Genomic DNA, 19912 nt, shown 5'->3' with positions numbered 1-19912 from the left:
GACTAGAGTCTGGGATAAAAGATTTTGATTAATGATCAAAACCTGTGAAAACAAGGAGGCAGAAGCAGGATCTGAGATCAGAAAGAGGTCAAATTGGGGTCATCCAAAAAAGCCATGGTCATCCTGGCAAGTAGCTCTGGATAGAGCACTGGCCACCAGAACTGCCCAGTGTTAACAGGCAGAAGTGGCTGACCCCAAGACATCCTCTCCTTGTTCAGACACCAGATGCACGCAGCACCTGGAAGGGTGAGACCACAGGCAAGTGGCTCCTGCAGCCAAGGAGACTGGGAAGGAGCTGAGAGCAGGAGGCCACTGGCTGACCCCACTACCCACAGTGAGGCAGCGAGTTGTTCTGGGTGGCGCATCTCCACGTTAACCACACAGCTCTATAGATAGCACGTCATCAACCCAGTTATATGAGCCAGTAAATGCCCCTATTTTCTTCAAGTCATTTTGAGATCAGTTACTTTTCTTGCTAATCAAAAGAACCTATGCTTCCCTTCAAAGTCAAAGATCTGATGGAACTTCATAATGTCAGCAAAATATATACTGCTGAATTAGACTGGGGAGCCCAATTTAAACTCGTACCCACCAACACGAGCACAGGCAAGGCAGATAAGCCCCAAATTTGCAGTGTGCAGCTGGCTTAGACATTTCAAATGATCAGATACTGAAGATGGGAAATGTCTGTTTTACTGGGCTGATGGTTTTGTGATTTAAACTGCCAGCTCACCAAAGGGCCACAAGGACTTTGGTTCAGATGTCATGAAACAAGACATTCTAACATGTATACTATCATGTAAGAATTGAATCGCCAGTCTATGTCTGATGCAGATACAGCATGCTTGGAGCTGGTGCATGGTATGACCAGAGAGATGTTTGGGAGGGAGGTGGGAGGGGGTTCATGTTTGGAACCATGTAAGAATAAAGATTTAAAAAAAAATAAAAAAATAAATTAATTAAAAAAAAAGTAGAAATAAAAAAAAATAAAATATAATATTGGCCTTAAACATATAAGTATAAAAAAAAAAAACAAATGAAGTCTAGCATATTTTCATTTAAATAAGCTTTACTTTCTTGGGAGAAAACTTTTCAGTCTCCCCTCTGGTCAGGAGCATGAGAGGAAAATCCAACCAGCACTCCAAGCTCTTAACGGGGAACAGGGCTTATTAAATTACTTTCATATGTGCAGAAGTTCATTTTCACTCTTGCAGCTATTTCATTAAGGTCCTGAATTTCCAGCAATATTTCAATTTATACCAATGTAGCATAAAATTTGCAATTTCAACACCTCAATAAAAATGATATGATATATAAACATATTTCATTTTCAATACATATTACATATATATCAAGAGGTCCAACAGCATATATCAATAAGTGTGTGTGTATGAGGCAGCGGGGAGAGACAGAAAGAAAGAGAGGGAAAGAGAGGAAAAACCCCACAGACACCAATGTATGTCATGGTCTAAAACTGAATAACAAATGATAATAGTGTAAGGATGAAGCATTGTTCAGCACCATTAGGTAACTGAAATGAACTTGATCTTGCCTGCCTTTAGACCTTTTTTGTTGGAATGAGTAAATCACGTTTGTAAACTTCTCTAGATAGACAATGTTTTGTTGAGTTTCTTATATTCCAACTCAGCCGACAGAATACAATGCTTGGATTATCAAGTTTTTCAAAGTAATTTATGGAAGCAATAAGAGCACATATGCTGTGGGTCTTGCCCTGAAACTTATTTAATAAATATAAGAAGCAAAAACATAGCACTTGTTACCTCCAGAGTGTGGCGGGGGGCCGCAGAGCAGGACGACTCCCTGGCCTTCACGCACCGACACTGTACTTCTCATTTTGGTTTTAAAATTTTCAAGATCTGATTTGAAAACAAAACAAAACAGGATTTCAGAAAGGACCATAAATTTAAAATGTTTGTACAAGAGACATTCCTTTCTTTTTATAGGAAAATTAAAAAAAAAAAAATCCCTCTCAGGAAGCTTAGGAGAACTTTCAGCATTTGCTTTGAGAAGGAAACTTTGGATTTTGATTTATTAGTGTTTCTAGAAATTCAGTAATAAAAATAAAAACTATTCTCACTAATCCAGTAAATTAAATTCACATATTTCTTTTTATTTATAGTGAAAAAAATACAAACTGCTTTTATCACTGCCCACATAATTATTTTCAAGTATTTAATAAAGCAACTAAGGCAAATACTATTTTGACCACCAGTGATTATTTTTAAAAACCATTTGATTTCTTCTAATAATAATCCAGAATAGCAAATTCTAATTCATATTCTTCAGCTTATAGCATGGAGAAAATTTATGGGCTTCATTTTGAACAAAGCTTAAGACTATGAGGAAAGAGAAGAAAAATCTGTTTCTCTAAACTCTGATTAAAAAAAAAATACTGTAGATTCCACAGTTAATACACCATGAGGTGTCACTTTCTGTATCAGAGCAATTGCACTGTCAATTTGTGAAAGAATATACTTACTTCATAGCTTTTAAGGGTTGATATAAATTGCCTATGTGGTGACTATGAAAAGTAAGGCAGAGCATGAATTTTAAGATACAACTTCAACAATTTCAACTTTGCCTTGAAAAATGCAAAAACCGAAACAACTATCTTCAAATTGCTAAAACTACAAACTGTAGACACATATGAATATTCTAAGCACTGTAAATCAGCACATCAAAGGGAAATAAGAACCCTACATTATTTCATTTTATTTTTACCAAAAATAGTATTGAATTGTTAGATTATACACATGGAATAAAACAATCAGCAAAACTCATCATATGTGTGACTATAAAAGGAGAAAATATAGTGTTCAGGGACTTATTCAGAGTTTACCCTACAAACATTATATAACATCGCATTATATCATCTTAAATCTATAACCCAAAGCAGCATTACCAAAACAGTAAGGCTCTTGAAATGTAACTGAGTTGAAACTGCATTACTGGAATGTTTTCCGAAGACTAGATAGAAGAGTACATCATATCAGAATGTTAGCCCATACATGGAAAAAGTTTCAAATTGTTAGTTTCTGACAACCAAGTATGTATCATAATTTTTACTGATTTCTTGTCCAATTCCTTGTTCTCTTCTATTACATATAACTTCACATCAGAAAACATATTCATCACTGATTTTACCTAGAATACACCAAAAAAGATAAAACTCCTACAGAAACTAATGTCTCTTCTCCTCCAAAGGTGAAAATCTCTTTTGCCTAAACACTATCCATGTCTGTCCCTTGCTCTGCAGTGACACTGTCTCTACAGTATATAAAGGCGTGTGTGTGTCTGACTCTCTGAGACCTTGTGGACTGTAGCTGGCCAGGCTCCTTCGTCCATGGGATTCTCCAGGCAAGAATACTGGAGTGGGTTGCCATGCCCTCCTCCAGGGAATCTTCCCGACCCAGGGACCGAACCTGTGTCTCCTTCCTCTCCTGCACTGGCGGGCAGATACTTTACCACTGCACCACCTGGGAAGCCCCACAGTATGTAAGGGCAAGGTACATTATTTGTGGAAACCTGAGGTGGCCAGTTCATGGAGAATATGCACCAGGAAGAGCAAAGAAAAAATAACTGTAGCACTGTAAGTGTTTTCCCAGCTTTTTTTTTTTTTTTTTTTTTTTTTTTGAATCTTAGGGAGTATAGAGATAAAAGCAGTATGAACATCCAAAGTTTCAGATTACTGATATATCCCAACAGATTACACATACAACCCCAAACTCAAGTCAAAGCTTCATATGGTTCAATCTTGACAAGAACTGTATTAGAACAAGGCCTGTCTAGGAGTCGAAATAAATAAGAAATCATGCCAGACATTATTTGGTAGAAACTTCTCAGATTTTTCTTCCTATCTCCTAATTCTTGCAAACTCTGACATTATTCTGAAGCCTCCAAAGCCAGATTTCAAGACACCAACGTGATAAGGAGCACCTAAAAAGAACTACACCTAGGACCAAAGCTGAATGTGAACTGCAGAAAGAGGATGGACTGGTGGTTGCCAGTGTTTAGGGAAGTTGGGGGCAGGACCATAGGAGTGGTTATAAAAGGGCATTGTGAGGGATCTCGACCATGAGGTGGATATAAAACTACATGTGATACCACTGTATAAAACTAAATACACAGACACACACAAAATTAGTGTATATACAACTGGGGAAATCTGAGTTAAAAATCAAAGACAGAGACTTCCTTGGCAGTCCAGTGGTTGACTCCACGCTTCCAGTGCTGGAGGTGCATGTTTGATCCCCGGTCAAGGAACTAAGATACCACAACAAAGATAAAAGCCACCTCTCCACATTTTTCACTTTCTTTCGCCTTCTTCCACACCACCTACGGCCTGCAAGTGGCTCATCTTGACTGCCCTTCTGGCCACGCGCTGTGCAGCTCTAAGACATCTCAAGTTCTAATCACACCCTGGAGACAGTAACTCCCAAACTGACATTAAAGGCAGGAACGCAGAGCCGGGAGAGATACACTCCGGATTCTACGCTTTCCCTGTGAATATGCACATGGGCCGTTCTTGGTGTATAAAGCAGTTCACCCTGACACATGTGAACTTTCTATATTGGGGCAGGTTTTCTAAGGGCTGCTTGCACACTTCACTTTCAAGTTGATCTCACCACACCAGAGAGAGGAAGACAAGGCCACAAGACAGGAGCAGTGCCCACCGAGAGGAGTGAGGGGTGACTGATTTCCTCTGACATGCACGTGCTCAATTTGGAGTCTGAGTCTACCAGCTACATATCACTGATGCTGGTTTCTCTATGTGGATTCATCGGCTTAGAGTACATAATTCTACCGCGGTAGGACTTAAAATTAGCCAAAGAATGACTACCATTTCCCAACAAGAAGCACTTGTATCTTGAGCAACAAGATGTGTTCAGCTAAGTGAAATGAGAAACATCAAGTACAATATGGCAGAGACAGAAAATAAAACAAAATATGCACTGATAACATCTACTATGGCGGGATGGATGTTACAGAATGGCCTATACATTTTTGACCAAAGAATTCTGTATAGATAATTTTATGGGAAATGGTGGAAAAGGTCATATGTTGAACTGGATATACATATGTGCAGTTGAGTATGTCATAAATACAAAAAAATGACAATAAGAGATGCCAAGGAAAAATAAATCCCCCTAAGAAGATTAAAATGGAACATACAAGTAGCAATAAATCTGAAACTGTGGCCAGCTGATTAAATGGACCTAAAATTTAAAAATTTAGAGTTCAGTCTCAAAACACCTTGTGATCACTTGCAATTAAAACACGAGAAGCTAATAAAATCAGCATCACTGAAAACTGCATGTGAGCTTTACTACTTGTATAACACAACCCTACTGTATTCTATGAGGTGACATGTTGCTTTTTCAATTAAAATGCAAAATACTGTCCAATAGTGATAGTTAAATTGCAAATGGAATACAGATATTAGCAACATAATAGAAATCTACATATAATTCCTGATATCCCTTTAAAGTTTAATATTGAAATGCTTAATGGTTTACAGTTACCAAATTAAATCATTACCCGAACAGTGTCAACGACAAGATTGCTTTTGAAGGAATCAGAAAGCTTCCATTAAGAGAAGTCATCCGTGTTAGTAAAAAGCTGGGGAAAAAAAACACAATGAACACATTCAAAAAGACAATAAAGATCAAGACTGCAGTTCAGTGAAGATTTTGGTCTGAATCTCTCTGATATCAGATGTTATAAATAAAGAAGAATCCCATGCAATGATCCAGCTTCCATGATCACAGGTAAAACTGCAATTAGCTGAAAAATCTCAGTAAAGGATGCCCTACTACAAAAAGAAAAAGAAAACTAGGGTTCAGGGGATGATCACGACTTTTCCTTTTTCCTGACAAAAGCTGAAGCTTCTGGAAGGCTGCCCAAATGTGCATATAACACAGAACCCACTGACTCTTAATCATCATCAGTATCAGCAGGACATAAACTTAACCATTATTTTCTGCTCTATATGCCAACCTCCAAATTTAAAGCATCTCCTCCTCTTTTGTTCTCTTTCCTACTTAACAGGTTAGTCAAATTCTCAAAATGTTTAATCAACATTGAAGTTTCTAAGGGAAAATTCTATCATGGCAGGCAATATGAATGTCCTGGGAAAATAAGTGTTTCCTTCTGTAAAATCAACGGCTTACTCAACAAAGTCAACAGTATCTTAGTTTTTCTTCCCCAAAAGCAGAGCCAAGAAAGACTTGAGTGACTGAGTGTATATGGATGATTATCTCACGAGGTAAGAGAAACAGTCTGAGATGAGCAAAAAAGGGATGGAGGAAAAATCATTATGTGGTACATTACTTACTACAGTCAATGAGGGCTTGATTGTGCATGAACCTCTGGTAAGTGTATAAAATGCCTCCTAGAACTGTCAGTTTGAAAGATGTATGGGGAAGGGGGGTACTTCCGTGGATGTCCAACGATTAGGACTTCCCCTTCCAATGCACGGGATATGGGTATAATTCTCGGTTGGGGAGCTAAAAATCGATAACCTCATGGTTCCCCCCAAAATTAAAAAAAAAAAAACATAAAACAGAAGCAATATTGTTCAGTTGAGTTCAGTTCAGTCGCTCAGTCATGTCTGCCTCTTTGTGACCTCATGAACCATAGCACCCCAGGCCTCCCTGTCCATCACCAACTCCTGGAGTCCACACAAACCCATGTCCATTGAGTTGGTGACGCCATCCAATCATCTCATCCTCTGTCGTCCCCTTCTCCTCCTGCCCTCAATCTTTTCCAGCATCAGGGTCTTTTCCAATGAGTCAGCTCTCTGCATCAGGTGGCCAAAGTATTGGAGTTTCAGCTTCAACATCAGTCCTTCCAATGAACATCCAGGACTGATCTCCTTTAGGACAGACTGGTTGGATCTCCTTGCAGTCTAAGGGACTCTCAAGAGTCTTCTCCAACACCACAGTTCAAAAGCATCAATTCTTCGGCGCTCAGCTTTCTTTATAGTCCAACTCTCACATCCATACATGACCACTGGAAAAACCATAGCCCTGACAAGACAGACCTTTGTTGGCAAAGGAATGTCTCTGCTTTATAATATGCTGTCTAGGTTGGTTATAACTTTCCTTCCAAGGAGTAAGTTTCTTTTAATTTCATGGCTGCAATCACCATCTGCAGTGATTTTGGAGCCTCCCAAAATAAAATCAGCCACTGTTTCTCCATCTATTTGCCATGAAGTGATGGGACCGGAGGCCATGATCTTAGTTTTCTCAATGTTGAGCTTTAAGTCAACTTTTTCACTCCCCTCGTTCACTTTCATCAAGAGGCTCTTTAGTCCTTCCTCACTTTCTGCCATAAGGGTGGTATCATCTGCATATCTGAGATTATTGATATTTCTCCTGGCAATCTTGATGCTAGCTTGTGCTTCCTCCAGGCCAGCGTTTCTCATGATGTACTCTGCATGTAAGTTAAATAAGCAGGGTGACAGACAATATAGAGCCTTTGCATACTCCTTTCCCAATCTGGAACCAGTCTGTTGTTCCATCTCCAGTTCCAACTGTTGCTTCTTGACATGCATGTAGGTTTCGCAGGAGGCAGGTACGGTGGTCTGGTTTTCCCATTTCTTTAAGAATTTTCCACAGTTTGTTGTGATCCACACAGTCAAAGGCTTTAGCATAGTCAGTGAAACACAGGCAAATTTTTTTTTTTTTCTGGAATTCTCAGGCTTTTTCTATGATCCAACAGATGTTGACAATTTGATCTCTGGTTCCTCTGCCTTTTCTAAATCCAGCTTGAACAACTAGGAATTCTCAGTTCCTGTACTATTGAAGCCTGGCTTGGAGAATTTTGAGCATTACTTTGCTAGCATGTTAGATGAGTACAATTTTGTGGTAATTTGAACATTCTTTGGCATTGCCTATCTTTGGGATTAGTCTGTACCTTCCAGTTTTTCATTTGTAAACTGTGGACAACACCTGCCCTCTGAACCTCACAGGCTTTCTGAGAGGGAATCTCCAGCATCACAGGCCTGCAAGCCCTTTGACAAATAAAAAAAATTCTAGACGTGCAAGACTCCCTTATTCCTTTTGAATCTCTTTGCCCCCTAGTATTCCAGCACTTATATATTTTAAATTATTCAATAACAATCTAAGATGTTCATAATTATTTTAATGTTCACAATCAGAAAGCTTGATGAGGTACCCAAGATAATAGCTCTCATTCTTCTAGATCCTGAAACCAGGTGCCAGGGCAGAAATCACAGGAGGGCTTATTCCTGCGGCATCCTGTCCATCACCGTGTACAGAAATTGCTGGTGCGTTCATATTGCTGTTTTGGGTTTTTTTTTGCATTTTATTTCTTTTAATTGGAGGACAAGTGCTCTACAGTATTGTGCTGGCCTCTGTCGCACATCAGCTTAGCCACAGGTATACATATGTCCTCTCCCTCTCTGTTTTTACAACTATCTGTACTTCAGTCTCTTTCATCATCTCATATATGATTTCAAACATGCAAAGATCATATGTACAAAAGCAAAATACATCTTCCAATGACTCCCATGCTCCACTTCTCTTAAATAAGCTCCCTTTCCCACTGACCACCTCTTTGTTTCCTTCCACTTTTTAAACTTGGGTTAAACTCAAGTCTGTATCTTCAAGAGTCAGACAAACCCAGCCACAAATCCCTTTTCTGAAACTGCCTGACCTATGGTATATTCCTTCACTTGTTGATCCACAGTTTCATCATCTGTAAATTGAGGATAATAATAGAAATTATCTCTGCTATTGTCCTGAGGAAGAAATAAGATATGCCGTATCATTCACTTAAAACAGCGTATAACATAGAAATGTTCAGAAGTGATAACTATCATTTTTCTTTACATTCTCTCAGAACTCGTGATGCTTCTACCACTGTGCCTATAGCAATGCTGTGTTGAACAAAATTTTGATTCAAAACATGCATTTTCTGCTTGCCTTCTGGATACATTTTGGAAATCTAAATGCCATCTCATATTCAACATTTCATTCTCCTGTTCTTACAGTGACCGCTACAAAACCCTACAACTTTTGTACTGTATTGTTACTAAAACGCCCATGTAATTTGCCAATCATCATTCCTACATTTGTTTGATTCATTCAATTTTATCCTGTTCATGTTTTTCTAAGGTCATCCTCTTTCTTTGCATTCTTCTCTAATTTCTTACTATCGCCATTTTAATTTTATTGGAAAATTTTTAGAATGCAAATTCACCTGGGGTATACAAAGCATATGGCCCCAATATGCCATGTCTGTCTTTTATATCTCAGCAGCCCCACTGTCATAAGAATATGCTCTATCAAAACTCACTAAATCGATACATGAAGGGATTAATGGATGACTGGATTTACAAGGCTGTGTGACAGAATTTTGTGGAATTGAGCTCATTAATTTTCACAAAAGCTCCATTTAAATGTAATAGTTTTCCATTTTCTAAGAAAGCTGTGGCTCAAAGCAGTTACGGACTTTGACAAAGGTGACACAGTAAGCGGCAGAGCCACTTGCACTGATTTCAAACCCAGTTCTTTTAATCTTTACACCATGTGAGAAACTTATCTAACATTTGGGCTGGTCTTCCCAGCTGTGGTCTCACCCTCTCATCAATCCATCTATGTTCCCATAGAGTTGAGTTCCAGTTCAGTTCAGTTGCTCAGTCATGTCCGACTCTCTGCAACCCCATGAATCGCAGCACACCAGGCCTCCCTGTCCATCACCAACTCCTGGAGTTCACCCAAATTCACATCCATCGAGTCAGTGATGCCATCCAGCCATCTCATCCTCTGTCGTCCCCTTTTCCTCCTGCCCGCAATCCCTCCCAGCATCAGAGTCTTTTCCAATGAGTCAACTCTTTGCATGAGGTGGCCAAAGTATTGGAGTTTTAGCTTTCTTCATAAAACACGTTTCCGGTTTTTAATACCTGCTCAGAATTTTACATCAGTCTCTCATTGCCTAGATGATGAAGTCAATTTTCTTGTCCTAACATTTGGCCATTCATTAGACAGACATGTTTATATTCGTAAATATATGTGTGTGTGTCTGTATGCATGTATGAAATATGTACCTGTGTTCTCGGTATTGGGATAAGAGAGCATGGTTTGTCATTCAGAGTATTTCTGATTCTAAAACTTTACTTATTCCCCATCCTTCTCCTTTTAACTTATGGTAAGTTTCCACATCTCAGTTCAGTTCAGTTCAGTCACGCAGTCATGTCTGATTCTTTGCGACCCCATGGACTGCAACACACCAGGCCTAACTGTCCATCACCAATTTCCAGAGCTTGCTCAAACTCATGTCCATTGAGTCAGTGATGCCATCCAACCATCTCATCCTTTGTCGTCCCCTTCTCCTCCTGCTTTCAATCTTCCCCAGCATCAGGGTCTTTTCCAATGAGTCAGTTCTTTGCATCAGGTAGCCAAAGTATTGGAGTTTCAGCTTCAGCATCAGTCTTTCCAATGAATATTCAGGGCTGATTTCTTTTAGGATTAACTGGTTGGATCCTCCTGCAGTCCAAGGGACTCTTAAGCATCTACTCCAACACCACAGTTCAACAGCATAGATTCTTCTGCGCTCAGCTTTCTTTGTAGTCCAACTCTCACATCCATACATAACTGGAAAAACCATAGCTTTGACTAGATGAAACTTTGTTGCAAAGTAACGTCTCTGCTTTTTAGTATGCTGTCTAGGTTGGTCATAACTTTCCTTTCAAGAAGCTACAGACTTTTAATTTCAAGGCTGTAGTCACCATCTGCAGTGGGCTTTGGAGCCCAAGAAAATAAAGTCTGTCACTGTTTCCATTGTTTCCCCATCTATTTGCCATGAAGTGATGGGACTGGATGCCATGATCTTAGTTTTCTGAATGTTAAGTTTTAAGCCAGCTTTTTCACTCTCTTCCTTCATTTTCAGTAAGAGGCACTTTAGTTCTTCTCTGCTTTCTGCCATAAGGGTGGTGTCATCTACATATCTGAGGTTATTGATATTTCTCCCAGCAATCTTGATTCCTGCTTGTACTTCATCCAGCCCTGCATTTCACATGATGTACTCTGCATATAAGTTAAATAAGCAGGGTGACAATAGACAGCCTTGATGTACTGCTTTCCCAATTTGGAACCAGTCTGTTGTTCCATGTCCAGTTCTAACTGTTGCTTCTTGACATGCATATAGGTTTCACAGGAGTCAGGTAAGGTGATCTGGTATTCCCATTTTCTTAAGAATTTTCCAGTTTGTTGTGATCCACACAGTCAAATTTGGCATAGTCAATAAAGCAGAAGAAGATATTTTTCTTGAACTCTCTTGCTTTTTCTATGATATAACAGATGTTGGCAATTTCATCTCTAGTTCCTCTGCCTTTTCTACATCCATCTTAAACAGCTGGAATTTCATAGTTCACGTACCATTGAAGCCTGGCTTAGAGAATTTTGAGCACTACTTTACTAGCATGTGAGATGAGTGCAATTGTGCGGTGTTCTGAACATTCTTTGTCATTGTCTTTCTTTGGGATCGGAATGAAAACTGACCTTTTCCAGTCCTCTGGCCACTGCTGAGTTTTCCAAATTTGCTGGCATATTGAGGGCAGCACTTAAATACCATCATCTTGGTCCAGTTAAACATACTCATCCTTTGTGACAGAAGAGTTCTCAGATAATTCTGAACTATACAGTAATTGTGTTTTAGATCAGCTGCTCTCACAGACTAAGGATTTTGGTTAGGCCCTCCTCCACCTGCTCTTTTTGCTTTCTGCAGACCTCAAAGAGCACCTATCCAGCACAAATGGCTTCCCACTCAAGCAGTATGATTTACTCTCCCCTAAGAAAGATACTGTCCGCTGTCAAGAGCACACAGAATGCTTGTACCTAGTAGGTACTTGCTAGCATGCCTTTCTGCTTCCACCAGGTGAACTGCTTATATTTGTTAACAGAACTGATCACCCTTGTTACATTTCTTTGCTGTTGCTGAAATTAAATTACTCGTGAAACACTAAAAATGTTGATGTCATAAGTGTATGAAAAAATAGAACTGTTGCTTATAAAGAGAATTTTTAACTTTTGAAAAACTCAATAAAGAAACTCACCCTTTCCCAAGATTGATGCTAAAATAGATGGAATACATGTTGTAAAATACCATAGAAGCTTATAAATACAAGATAAAAATCTGTAGACTATTTCCATACCCAGGTTTCTTAAGAAATATTTTTAAAATTATCACTTAAATTCAAAGAAAATCAACAGCTGGAAACCATAGCAAATTCGTAAGAGGTATGGTTTATACAAATAATGTAATGAATAATACTTTCCATCAAAGAATAGTGCTTGGCACCACACTGAAAACTAAAAACAAAAAGTAGAAGACATATATACATTCATATTTGAAGCAGGAATAAAATTTTTATAATAAACAGATACTTTTTCTTGAAATGATTATCTATTTTAATTTATTAAGGAGTTTTTCAACGAATAGTCCAACTACTGGTCCTGACTATATCAAAGCCCCCTATGTATTTGGGGAAAAGTAAATGTTGGATTTTTAAATCAAACGAGAAAAATTATGATGTTTTTGATATCAACAGTTCTACTCTTCTAGTACATTAAATCTAAGAAAAAGAAAAGCAAAAAACTGTTTCCAGTTGACTGCGGATATTAATTTCACCTGTAATACTATATTTTAAAACATGAACAGTTTAATGTAAACTGAAGAATAATATAAATCTTACTTTCTGAAAATTTTTCTTCTTATGCTTCATGTATAATTTAAAAAGCTAGCTCTGTCATTAAAACCACATTTCAAAAAATGTGTGTGGCAATATTATAAATCATTTTCCTTTTCTGTGAAACTAAGATCTCCAGGTATGCCAGAGGTTTGAGATAATTCAGAAAATCTGCATGAGAACCATCCTTTAAAAGACAATTTGATTTTTACAGGGCCACTGAAGCCAGTGCTCTTATACAAAACAGTACCAAATACAGAAAACTATTTTCAAGACTTTTAAAAAATGTTATATTTCAAAAACTAACCATTTTGGGGTGTGTCACAGAGGAATTCTAATGATTAGTTATACAAAGATGTGCTTGATCTTTTCACTTAGAAACACCTACCTGTCAATTTGCAAATAAAAAGATTACATAAAAAGACAATATTCTGAAAATCGGAACAAATCACATGATTTCAATGCAGTTATCTTAATAATATCGCAAACATTTTAAAAAAGCTTTTCAACAGTCTAGATTAAAATGGCTTAGTGACTTCTTCAGCAAAGAACCTAAGTTAGATTTCCATTACAGTCTCTGGCTACTAAAATAAGTTTTGTGGTTTTAGACAGTTTACTCAGGCTCTTGATAAGCAGATTCTTCTGAAAAATGCAGATAATATGACCTGTGTTAGAAAGCTGCTAAGAGGATTATATGAGAAAATAAATACAAAATTCTTGGAATTTATTAGGTGCTCAGTAAGTATTACCAAGCTGCTTCCCCTCCCCAGCCAAGGATAAATTCTACATACTCATCAGCCCAGACCTGCGTCATTCAAGCCCAGCTAAAAGTTTCCTTTCTCTTTTGAAGATTTTAACAATATTCCAATTTATCTATACTTTGTCTCTTGCTTTTAACAGGCATGTCTCTCTCTCTCCAGGAACATAATAATTTCTACTCTTTTCTCCCTGCAATTAGTAGAGTAGTTGCTAAGTAGTATTTATTGAAATTCAACACATGAAGTGAATTTTTAAAAAGCTCCTGTTATTTGCTAAATTGGCTGAGTCACTGAGACTGTTTATACATTTCATGGAACAGTTGCCATTAAGACACATGTGATTTTAGCAATGAATATATAGTGTTATATTATATGCTTATTTCTATCCATTATAGGAAAAAATAAAAATAAAAATAAATTAGCATAATGCAATAACCCTCCGACATTATAAGAAAAAAATATCAAATACTGAATTCTTACCCTTATTTATAAATAGCTTATTTTACTTTAATGAGTCACTCAGCAGCACATTTGCAGACTAATAGCAGGTCTCACAGGTGATAAGAACTCCTATGGTCTGGCATTTAAAGATCACCTTTTTTTTTAACACAGAAAGAAGCTAATTAGGTTTATTTTTCTTTAATTGTATGAACACTTCATACTGTCCATTTTCATCAAAGTGAGAAAAAGAGAGAGACATCAAAGACTAGTTAGAGAGTGCCTGAAAAAAATACTTAATTCAAGCTAAATGAAGATTACTTTCTAAAGAATCAAAATTACTTGCATGTGCACAGACCTCTTGAGGTTGACACATCTTATCGCAAGATTCTCAGAAACAATCTGTGAGACAGGCAACGCATATATCATTATTCCCAGTTTCTACAAGAGCAAGCCAAGTCCAAGAGAGGTTAGATTTTACCCAAAGTCACACTGCTAATTAAGCATCAGGGCCAGACAGATGACATATCCTCTGATTTCTAACTTGGAGAAAAAAGGAGGAATATCACATCCAAATTAAAGTGTAACCTTCTGATTCTTTTCAGTCTTTAGAAATTCTACTAAAGAAAACTGAAATGGGTAATTCACAAATCTTATATAAGGTATGTTCATTCTTTCAATCGCTCATTCAATTCTTCAACAAATGTTACTATGTGCCAACAAGACACTGAAGAAGATGTGCTCACCCTCTGAACCTTGCCAACTCAGTTTTTACCCAGGCAGCACCTTGGTTTTCTCTCTCAAAACAAGGAGGGATAACACCCACCCAGGAATCCCTTGGGGTTTGATACACTGATCAAAGGTGATGATCAATGAAACAGATTTCAAAGTGTAAATGATAACAACATATTTAGCTGTAAATGTGCCCATTTGCCATCAATCTCTTGAATTTATGTACTTTCTGTTTCTTCGAAGTCATTATACAATATTGTAGAATGTATTTACTGTTTCTTCATTTACTGCCCAACCATCCCTCACTCCTGGGTAGAAAGTAAACTTTACAAAACTGAAGCCTTTCTTCTGCTTAATTTTAATAGTAGGCACACAGATCAGTGTTTTGGATATATTATGGGTCAAGTACATAAATTAATGTTATCATAGGGTTACAATAAAAGTTCTCATTTTCCATGCCCCTGTATTAACAACACAATTAAACGAATTCCTGTATGTTGCTGCAAGATTGAGAATACCTTAGATCATTACCTTGTGCACAGCTGATTTCTGTTGTTCTGCTACGTATCTCCTGAATGATTAAGTTAAAGCTTACAAAGCAAAATAGCTATAAAAAAACTCCCCCAAAATATTGTGAAATCTAAAGTTATGTATGTATTTCTCCCTAATTTTCATACAGGTCAGACTTACTGTGTTGTATACATCAATTTCAAAACTTTTATAAACAAATAAATGTATATAATTTAAAATAGAGAATAATAAAAATCTACACATGATTCATGTTGACGTTTGATGGAAAACAGCAAAATTCTGTAAAGCAATGATCCTCCAATAAAAAATAAATTAATTAAAAAAATCTACACATGTAATAATAACTTCTTAATTTTCATGATGTCTTCAAAACCACTTAACACAGAAAAAGGCAACCTAATATAAAGTTATTTAAGAAAATAAGGGTATATGTTATTTTGTCATAGTACCCTAAACACTGAACCCTAAAATAAACTAAAGCATAATAGATGATATAAATATTATGATAGTCTGCTTGTTGCCATGGAAACATCACTATCAGTCAACCTCTGAATATGCATTTGCCTATGTTTCTCTGAAGAAAGCAAGCATGAATTTATACTACTTGTTTTCTTTGTAAGTTATATCTGAATTCAAGAATAAGGAAAGAACAACAGTGCAATTTTGTGCTACAGAAATCCATTACACAGGATAGTAGGTGACATAAGGATCCATTAGTCTGTTAGACACTCCCCCCCTCCACACACACTTTAGTACTTAAAGACTTCTTGAAAAAGGTTTTATTGGTCTAAATTTTTAAAGCACAAATGTATATACAAATTAGAATGCAATTAGGGCAAATGTGCTGATGCAGAGGGTAAAATAAAGTGAAAATGGGACAAATGTATATATATTACTGTTAGAATAAATGGGACAACTTATTTAATGGGGTTATATTACCCTTTGGACCTGTTTATTAAAGGTGCCAGAAATCATGAAGCTGGTGGAAGAAATGCACTCCATCAATGCTGTGGATGATGTTTCTATCCATAAATAAGCCCTCTCTTGCATTTAACCAATATGAAACATTAGGCTACCATTCTTCCCTAAGTATATATTCTATGCTTGAGTGTATGCTAAGTCGCCTCAGTCATGTCTAACTCTTTGTGACCCTATGGATTGTACCACCAGTCCATGGGATTCTCCAGGCAAGAGTGCTTGTCTGATTACCATTTTCTCCTCCAGTGGATCTTCCCAATCCAGGGATTGAACCCACAACTCATGTCTCCTGCATTGACAGGCAAGTTCTTTCCCACCAGTGTCACTTGGGACCCCATATATTCTATAAGCTCTACTTTTCAAACACAGAGATCTCTGTTTCTGTTCTAATTAAAATCATTTCTTGTTTAATGATTACATAATCAGGTAGGAGGTAGATACATCACTCCAATCTCTGCCTTCATAGTCATATGCCTTCTTCCTGTGTGTGTCTGTCTTCACAAGGATGTCTTCTTATAAACACATCAGTCACATTGGATCAGGAACCCACTCTACTCCAGCATAGGCAGTGTGAAAGCGTTAGTCACTCAGTCATGTCCGACTCTGCAACCCCGTGGACTTCAGTGTTTGCCCGTGGAACTCTCCAGACAAGAATACTGGAGTGGGTTGCCGTTCCCTTCTTCAGGGGATCTTCCCAATCCAGGGACTGAACCCACTGCAGACAGATTCTTTACCATCTCAGCCATCAGAACCACATCTTAATTATTTACATCTCCAGTGACCCTATTTCCAAATAAGGGCACATTTTGAAGTACTGGGTTAAGACTTCAATGTAGCTTTTCTGAGAGAACAAAATTCAACCCACAACAGGTAGTGAACAATATAATAAATGCAGCAAGTAGAAATGTCATGTCTGGGGCAGAAAGGGTCTTCAAGAACAGAGACGTGGGCATTTTTCTTTTATGCATATTTCAGTGGGTATCTTACTGAAAGCCACACTTTTTCTGTCTCTTCCCAGAACTTTTCACCTCTCAGAAAATGAAATATGTTTAATCACAAGCTTCAAGTGCTTGACAGTTTTCTTTAGATTCTTTTTATGTCAAACAGAACCAACTTTCCAGTTTCTAGCAAATACCCTTTTTTTTGGTGTTGTCTACTTCCAACACAACTGGCACATTAAATGCAGCATAACTTCACTTTAACTTTTTTTAAATTACTACTTTAAATTTTGATACACTCTAAGAAAACCATTTTAATTTTAATTCAGGTATTTTTATTATAACAACAATTAAGATTTTCTCCATTATAAACCTATCAGGAACTAACGGAATATAGCCTATTTCTTTATTGCTCAATAAAGGGACATTATCAACCAGAAACAATTAATTTTAATTGAAATCCACAAATGGTTAAAACTAGGTAATATTGAATATAGATGACTCTGAATATTTTCACATACCACCAAGATATCTTACCTGTGATACATGTTAATACAGAAACATGATAAAAACCATACCTAGAAGAAATTAAATATAGCTATCTCCTGAAGTCAACAAACAGAACAGATTCAATAAAGTGGATATTGTCTAGACAGCTACTGTAGTATTACTCCATGATGAATACTGTGTTTCAGTATGCTTGATGCCTCTAACAGCATTCATAATATTTAAAGCACTCATGACATATTTTAGTTAGGAGGTTAGCTGATGTTTTCAATGCAACACTTTCTAGAATGTCACAGTCTTCTGACAGTAACATACGGAAACATTAAAAACTACTCTTGTTTTATGAAAGCCTTCTATTAGAATCAATGAAATTAAAGAGAAATGTTTTAATAAGATATGTATTTAACTTTGACAGTAGGCAAAAGCAGCACTACTAAGGCATGAATTTGGAAAGCAATACATTTTATGCAGCTCCTTAATGTGTCTTGCCAAAACAAGGGTAACAAAAATGAGGGATATGATAGTCATGCTAGTGGAGAAAGATGTGTTTCCTCGTGATTAAGAATTACAGGACAAGTCAGGGCCTCTGTGATGGCATCAGAGTATATTCTTCATTAGTGTTTTTTTTTTTTTTTTAAGAGAGGGAACTCTAGTAATTTGCCTATTGATCTGGGATACATATGCACCTGAATTCAGGGCTGCCACCCACAGCTGCACAGATGGTAATTCAAGTGAGAATCCTGCACATGGATATGATGTGAACAGGGCCCTGAGGATGTGTCCTGTGTTCAGCTGTCAATCAGAGAGAAGTGCTACCTAACTGCCAAGTCTCTATGATCCTGATCATGTTATACTATGTAACACACATCTGACAGTGTTGCGGCCTAGGGCAAAGGCAAGTAAATGCCAGATCAGAATTTCTCTCTTTCCCACTGTTAACCCCTACAGGGGTTGTCAAACCTACCTCTACCTAGTCACACCTGGAGGACTCGGACCTCTGGCTTCTAAGTGCATTGGTTTCAGAGCCATAAGAACTGGATATGAGTCTATGGTCTGTTACATAAAACCTCTGCAACTCTGGGCTAGCTGCTTATTCTCCCTGTGATTCAGTTTCCTTGTCTGTAAAATAAGAATAATACTCATTAAGAATACCTTGCTGCTACTGCTGCTGCTACTGCTGCTCCGTAGAATACTGTAAGAAGATTTTAATGACAACCAGTAACAACAACAAGAAAGAAAAAATATACGAAGTTGTACTATGCACCCAGGTTTCCTTGGAAGAAAAGCTATGACAAACCTAGAAAGCATATTAAAGAGCAGAGACATCAATTTGCCAACAAAGGTCCATCTAGTTAAAGCCATGGTTTTACCAGTAGTCATGTATGGATGTGAGAGTTGGACTATAAAGAAGGCTGAGCACTGAAGAACTTATGCTTTCAACTGTGGTGTTGGGGAGAAGACTCTTGAGAGTCCCTTGGACAGCAAGGAGATTAAACCAGTCAATCCTAAAGGAAATCAACTGTGCATATTCACTGGAAGGACTGATGCTGAAGCCAAAGTTCCAATACTTTGGCCAAATGATGCAAAAGATTGGCTGGAAAAGATCCTAATGCTGGGAAAGACTGAGGGTAGGGGAAGCAGGTGACAAAGGATGAGGTGGTTGGATCACTGACTCAATGGACATGAGTTTGAGCAAATTCCCGGAAATAGTGAAGGACAGAGAAGCCTGGCATGCTGCAGTCCATGGGGTCACAAAGAGTTAGACCCAACTAAGAGATTGAACGACAACTAAGCACCAGGCACTGCTTTAAGTGTTTCACAGACATTAATTGTTGCAGCCCAGTACAGCAGTCACTACCCACATGCAGCTACTAAGCCTTAGAAACGTGACTAGTCTGGACTGCGGTATACTGTAACTGGATCTCAAAGATTTTGTATTAAAAAAAAAAATTAGATGCCTCATTAATAAAATCCAGAGAAGGCAATGGCACCCCACTCCAGTACTCTTGCCTGGAAAATCCCATGGACAGAGGGGCCTGGTAGGCTGCAGTCCATGAGGTCGCTAAGAGCCGGACACTACTGAGCGACTTCACTTTCACTTTTCACTTTCATGCATTGGAGAAGGAAATGGCAACCCACTCCAGTGTTCTTGCCTAGAGAATCCCAGGGACGGGGGAGCCTGGTGGGCTGCTGTCTATGGGGTCGCACAGAGTCGAACACGACTGAAGCGACTTAGCAGCAGCAGCAGCAGCATTAATAAAATCTACTGGTATAACATCATATAACTCACTAATAAT

At 37.8% G+C, this 19912-nt stretch overlaps 1 protein-coding gene across 1 annotated transcript in view; it reads right to left on the bottom strand.

The window, feature by feature from the left end:
• CNTN3 (contactin 3) overlaps positions 1-19912 on the bottom strand; it is a 293100-nt gene that overhangs the window by 181868 nt on the left and 91320 nt on the right. Inside the window, exon 4 of the mRNA XM_018038478.1 lies at positions 1782-1877. Within this exon, the coding sequence (XP_017893967.1) occupies positions 1782-1877 (96 nt within the window). The remainder of the gene's footprint in view (positions 1-1781; positions 1878-19912) is intronic.

Source organism: Capra hircus, chromosome 22 (genome assembly GCF_001704415.2).
Source record: "Capra hircus breed San Clemente chromosome 22, ASM170441v1, whole genome shotgun sequence".
NCBI lineage: Eukaryota > Metazoa > Chordata > Mammalia > Artiodactyla > Bovidae > Capra > Capra hircus.
This window is presented reverse-complemented; position numbering and strand designations above follow the sequence as displayed.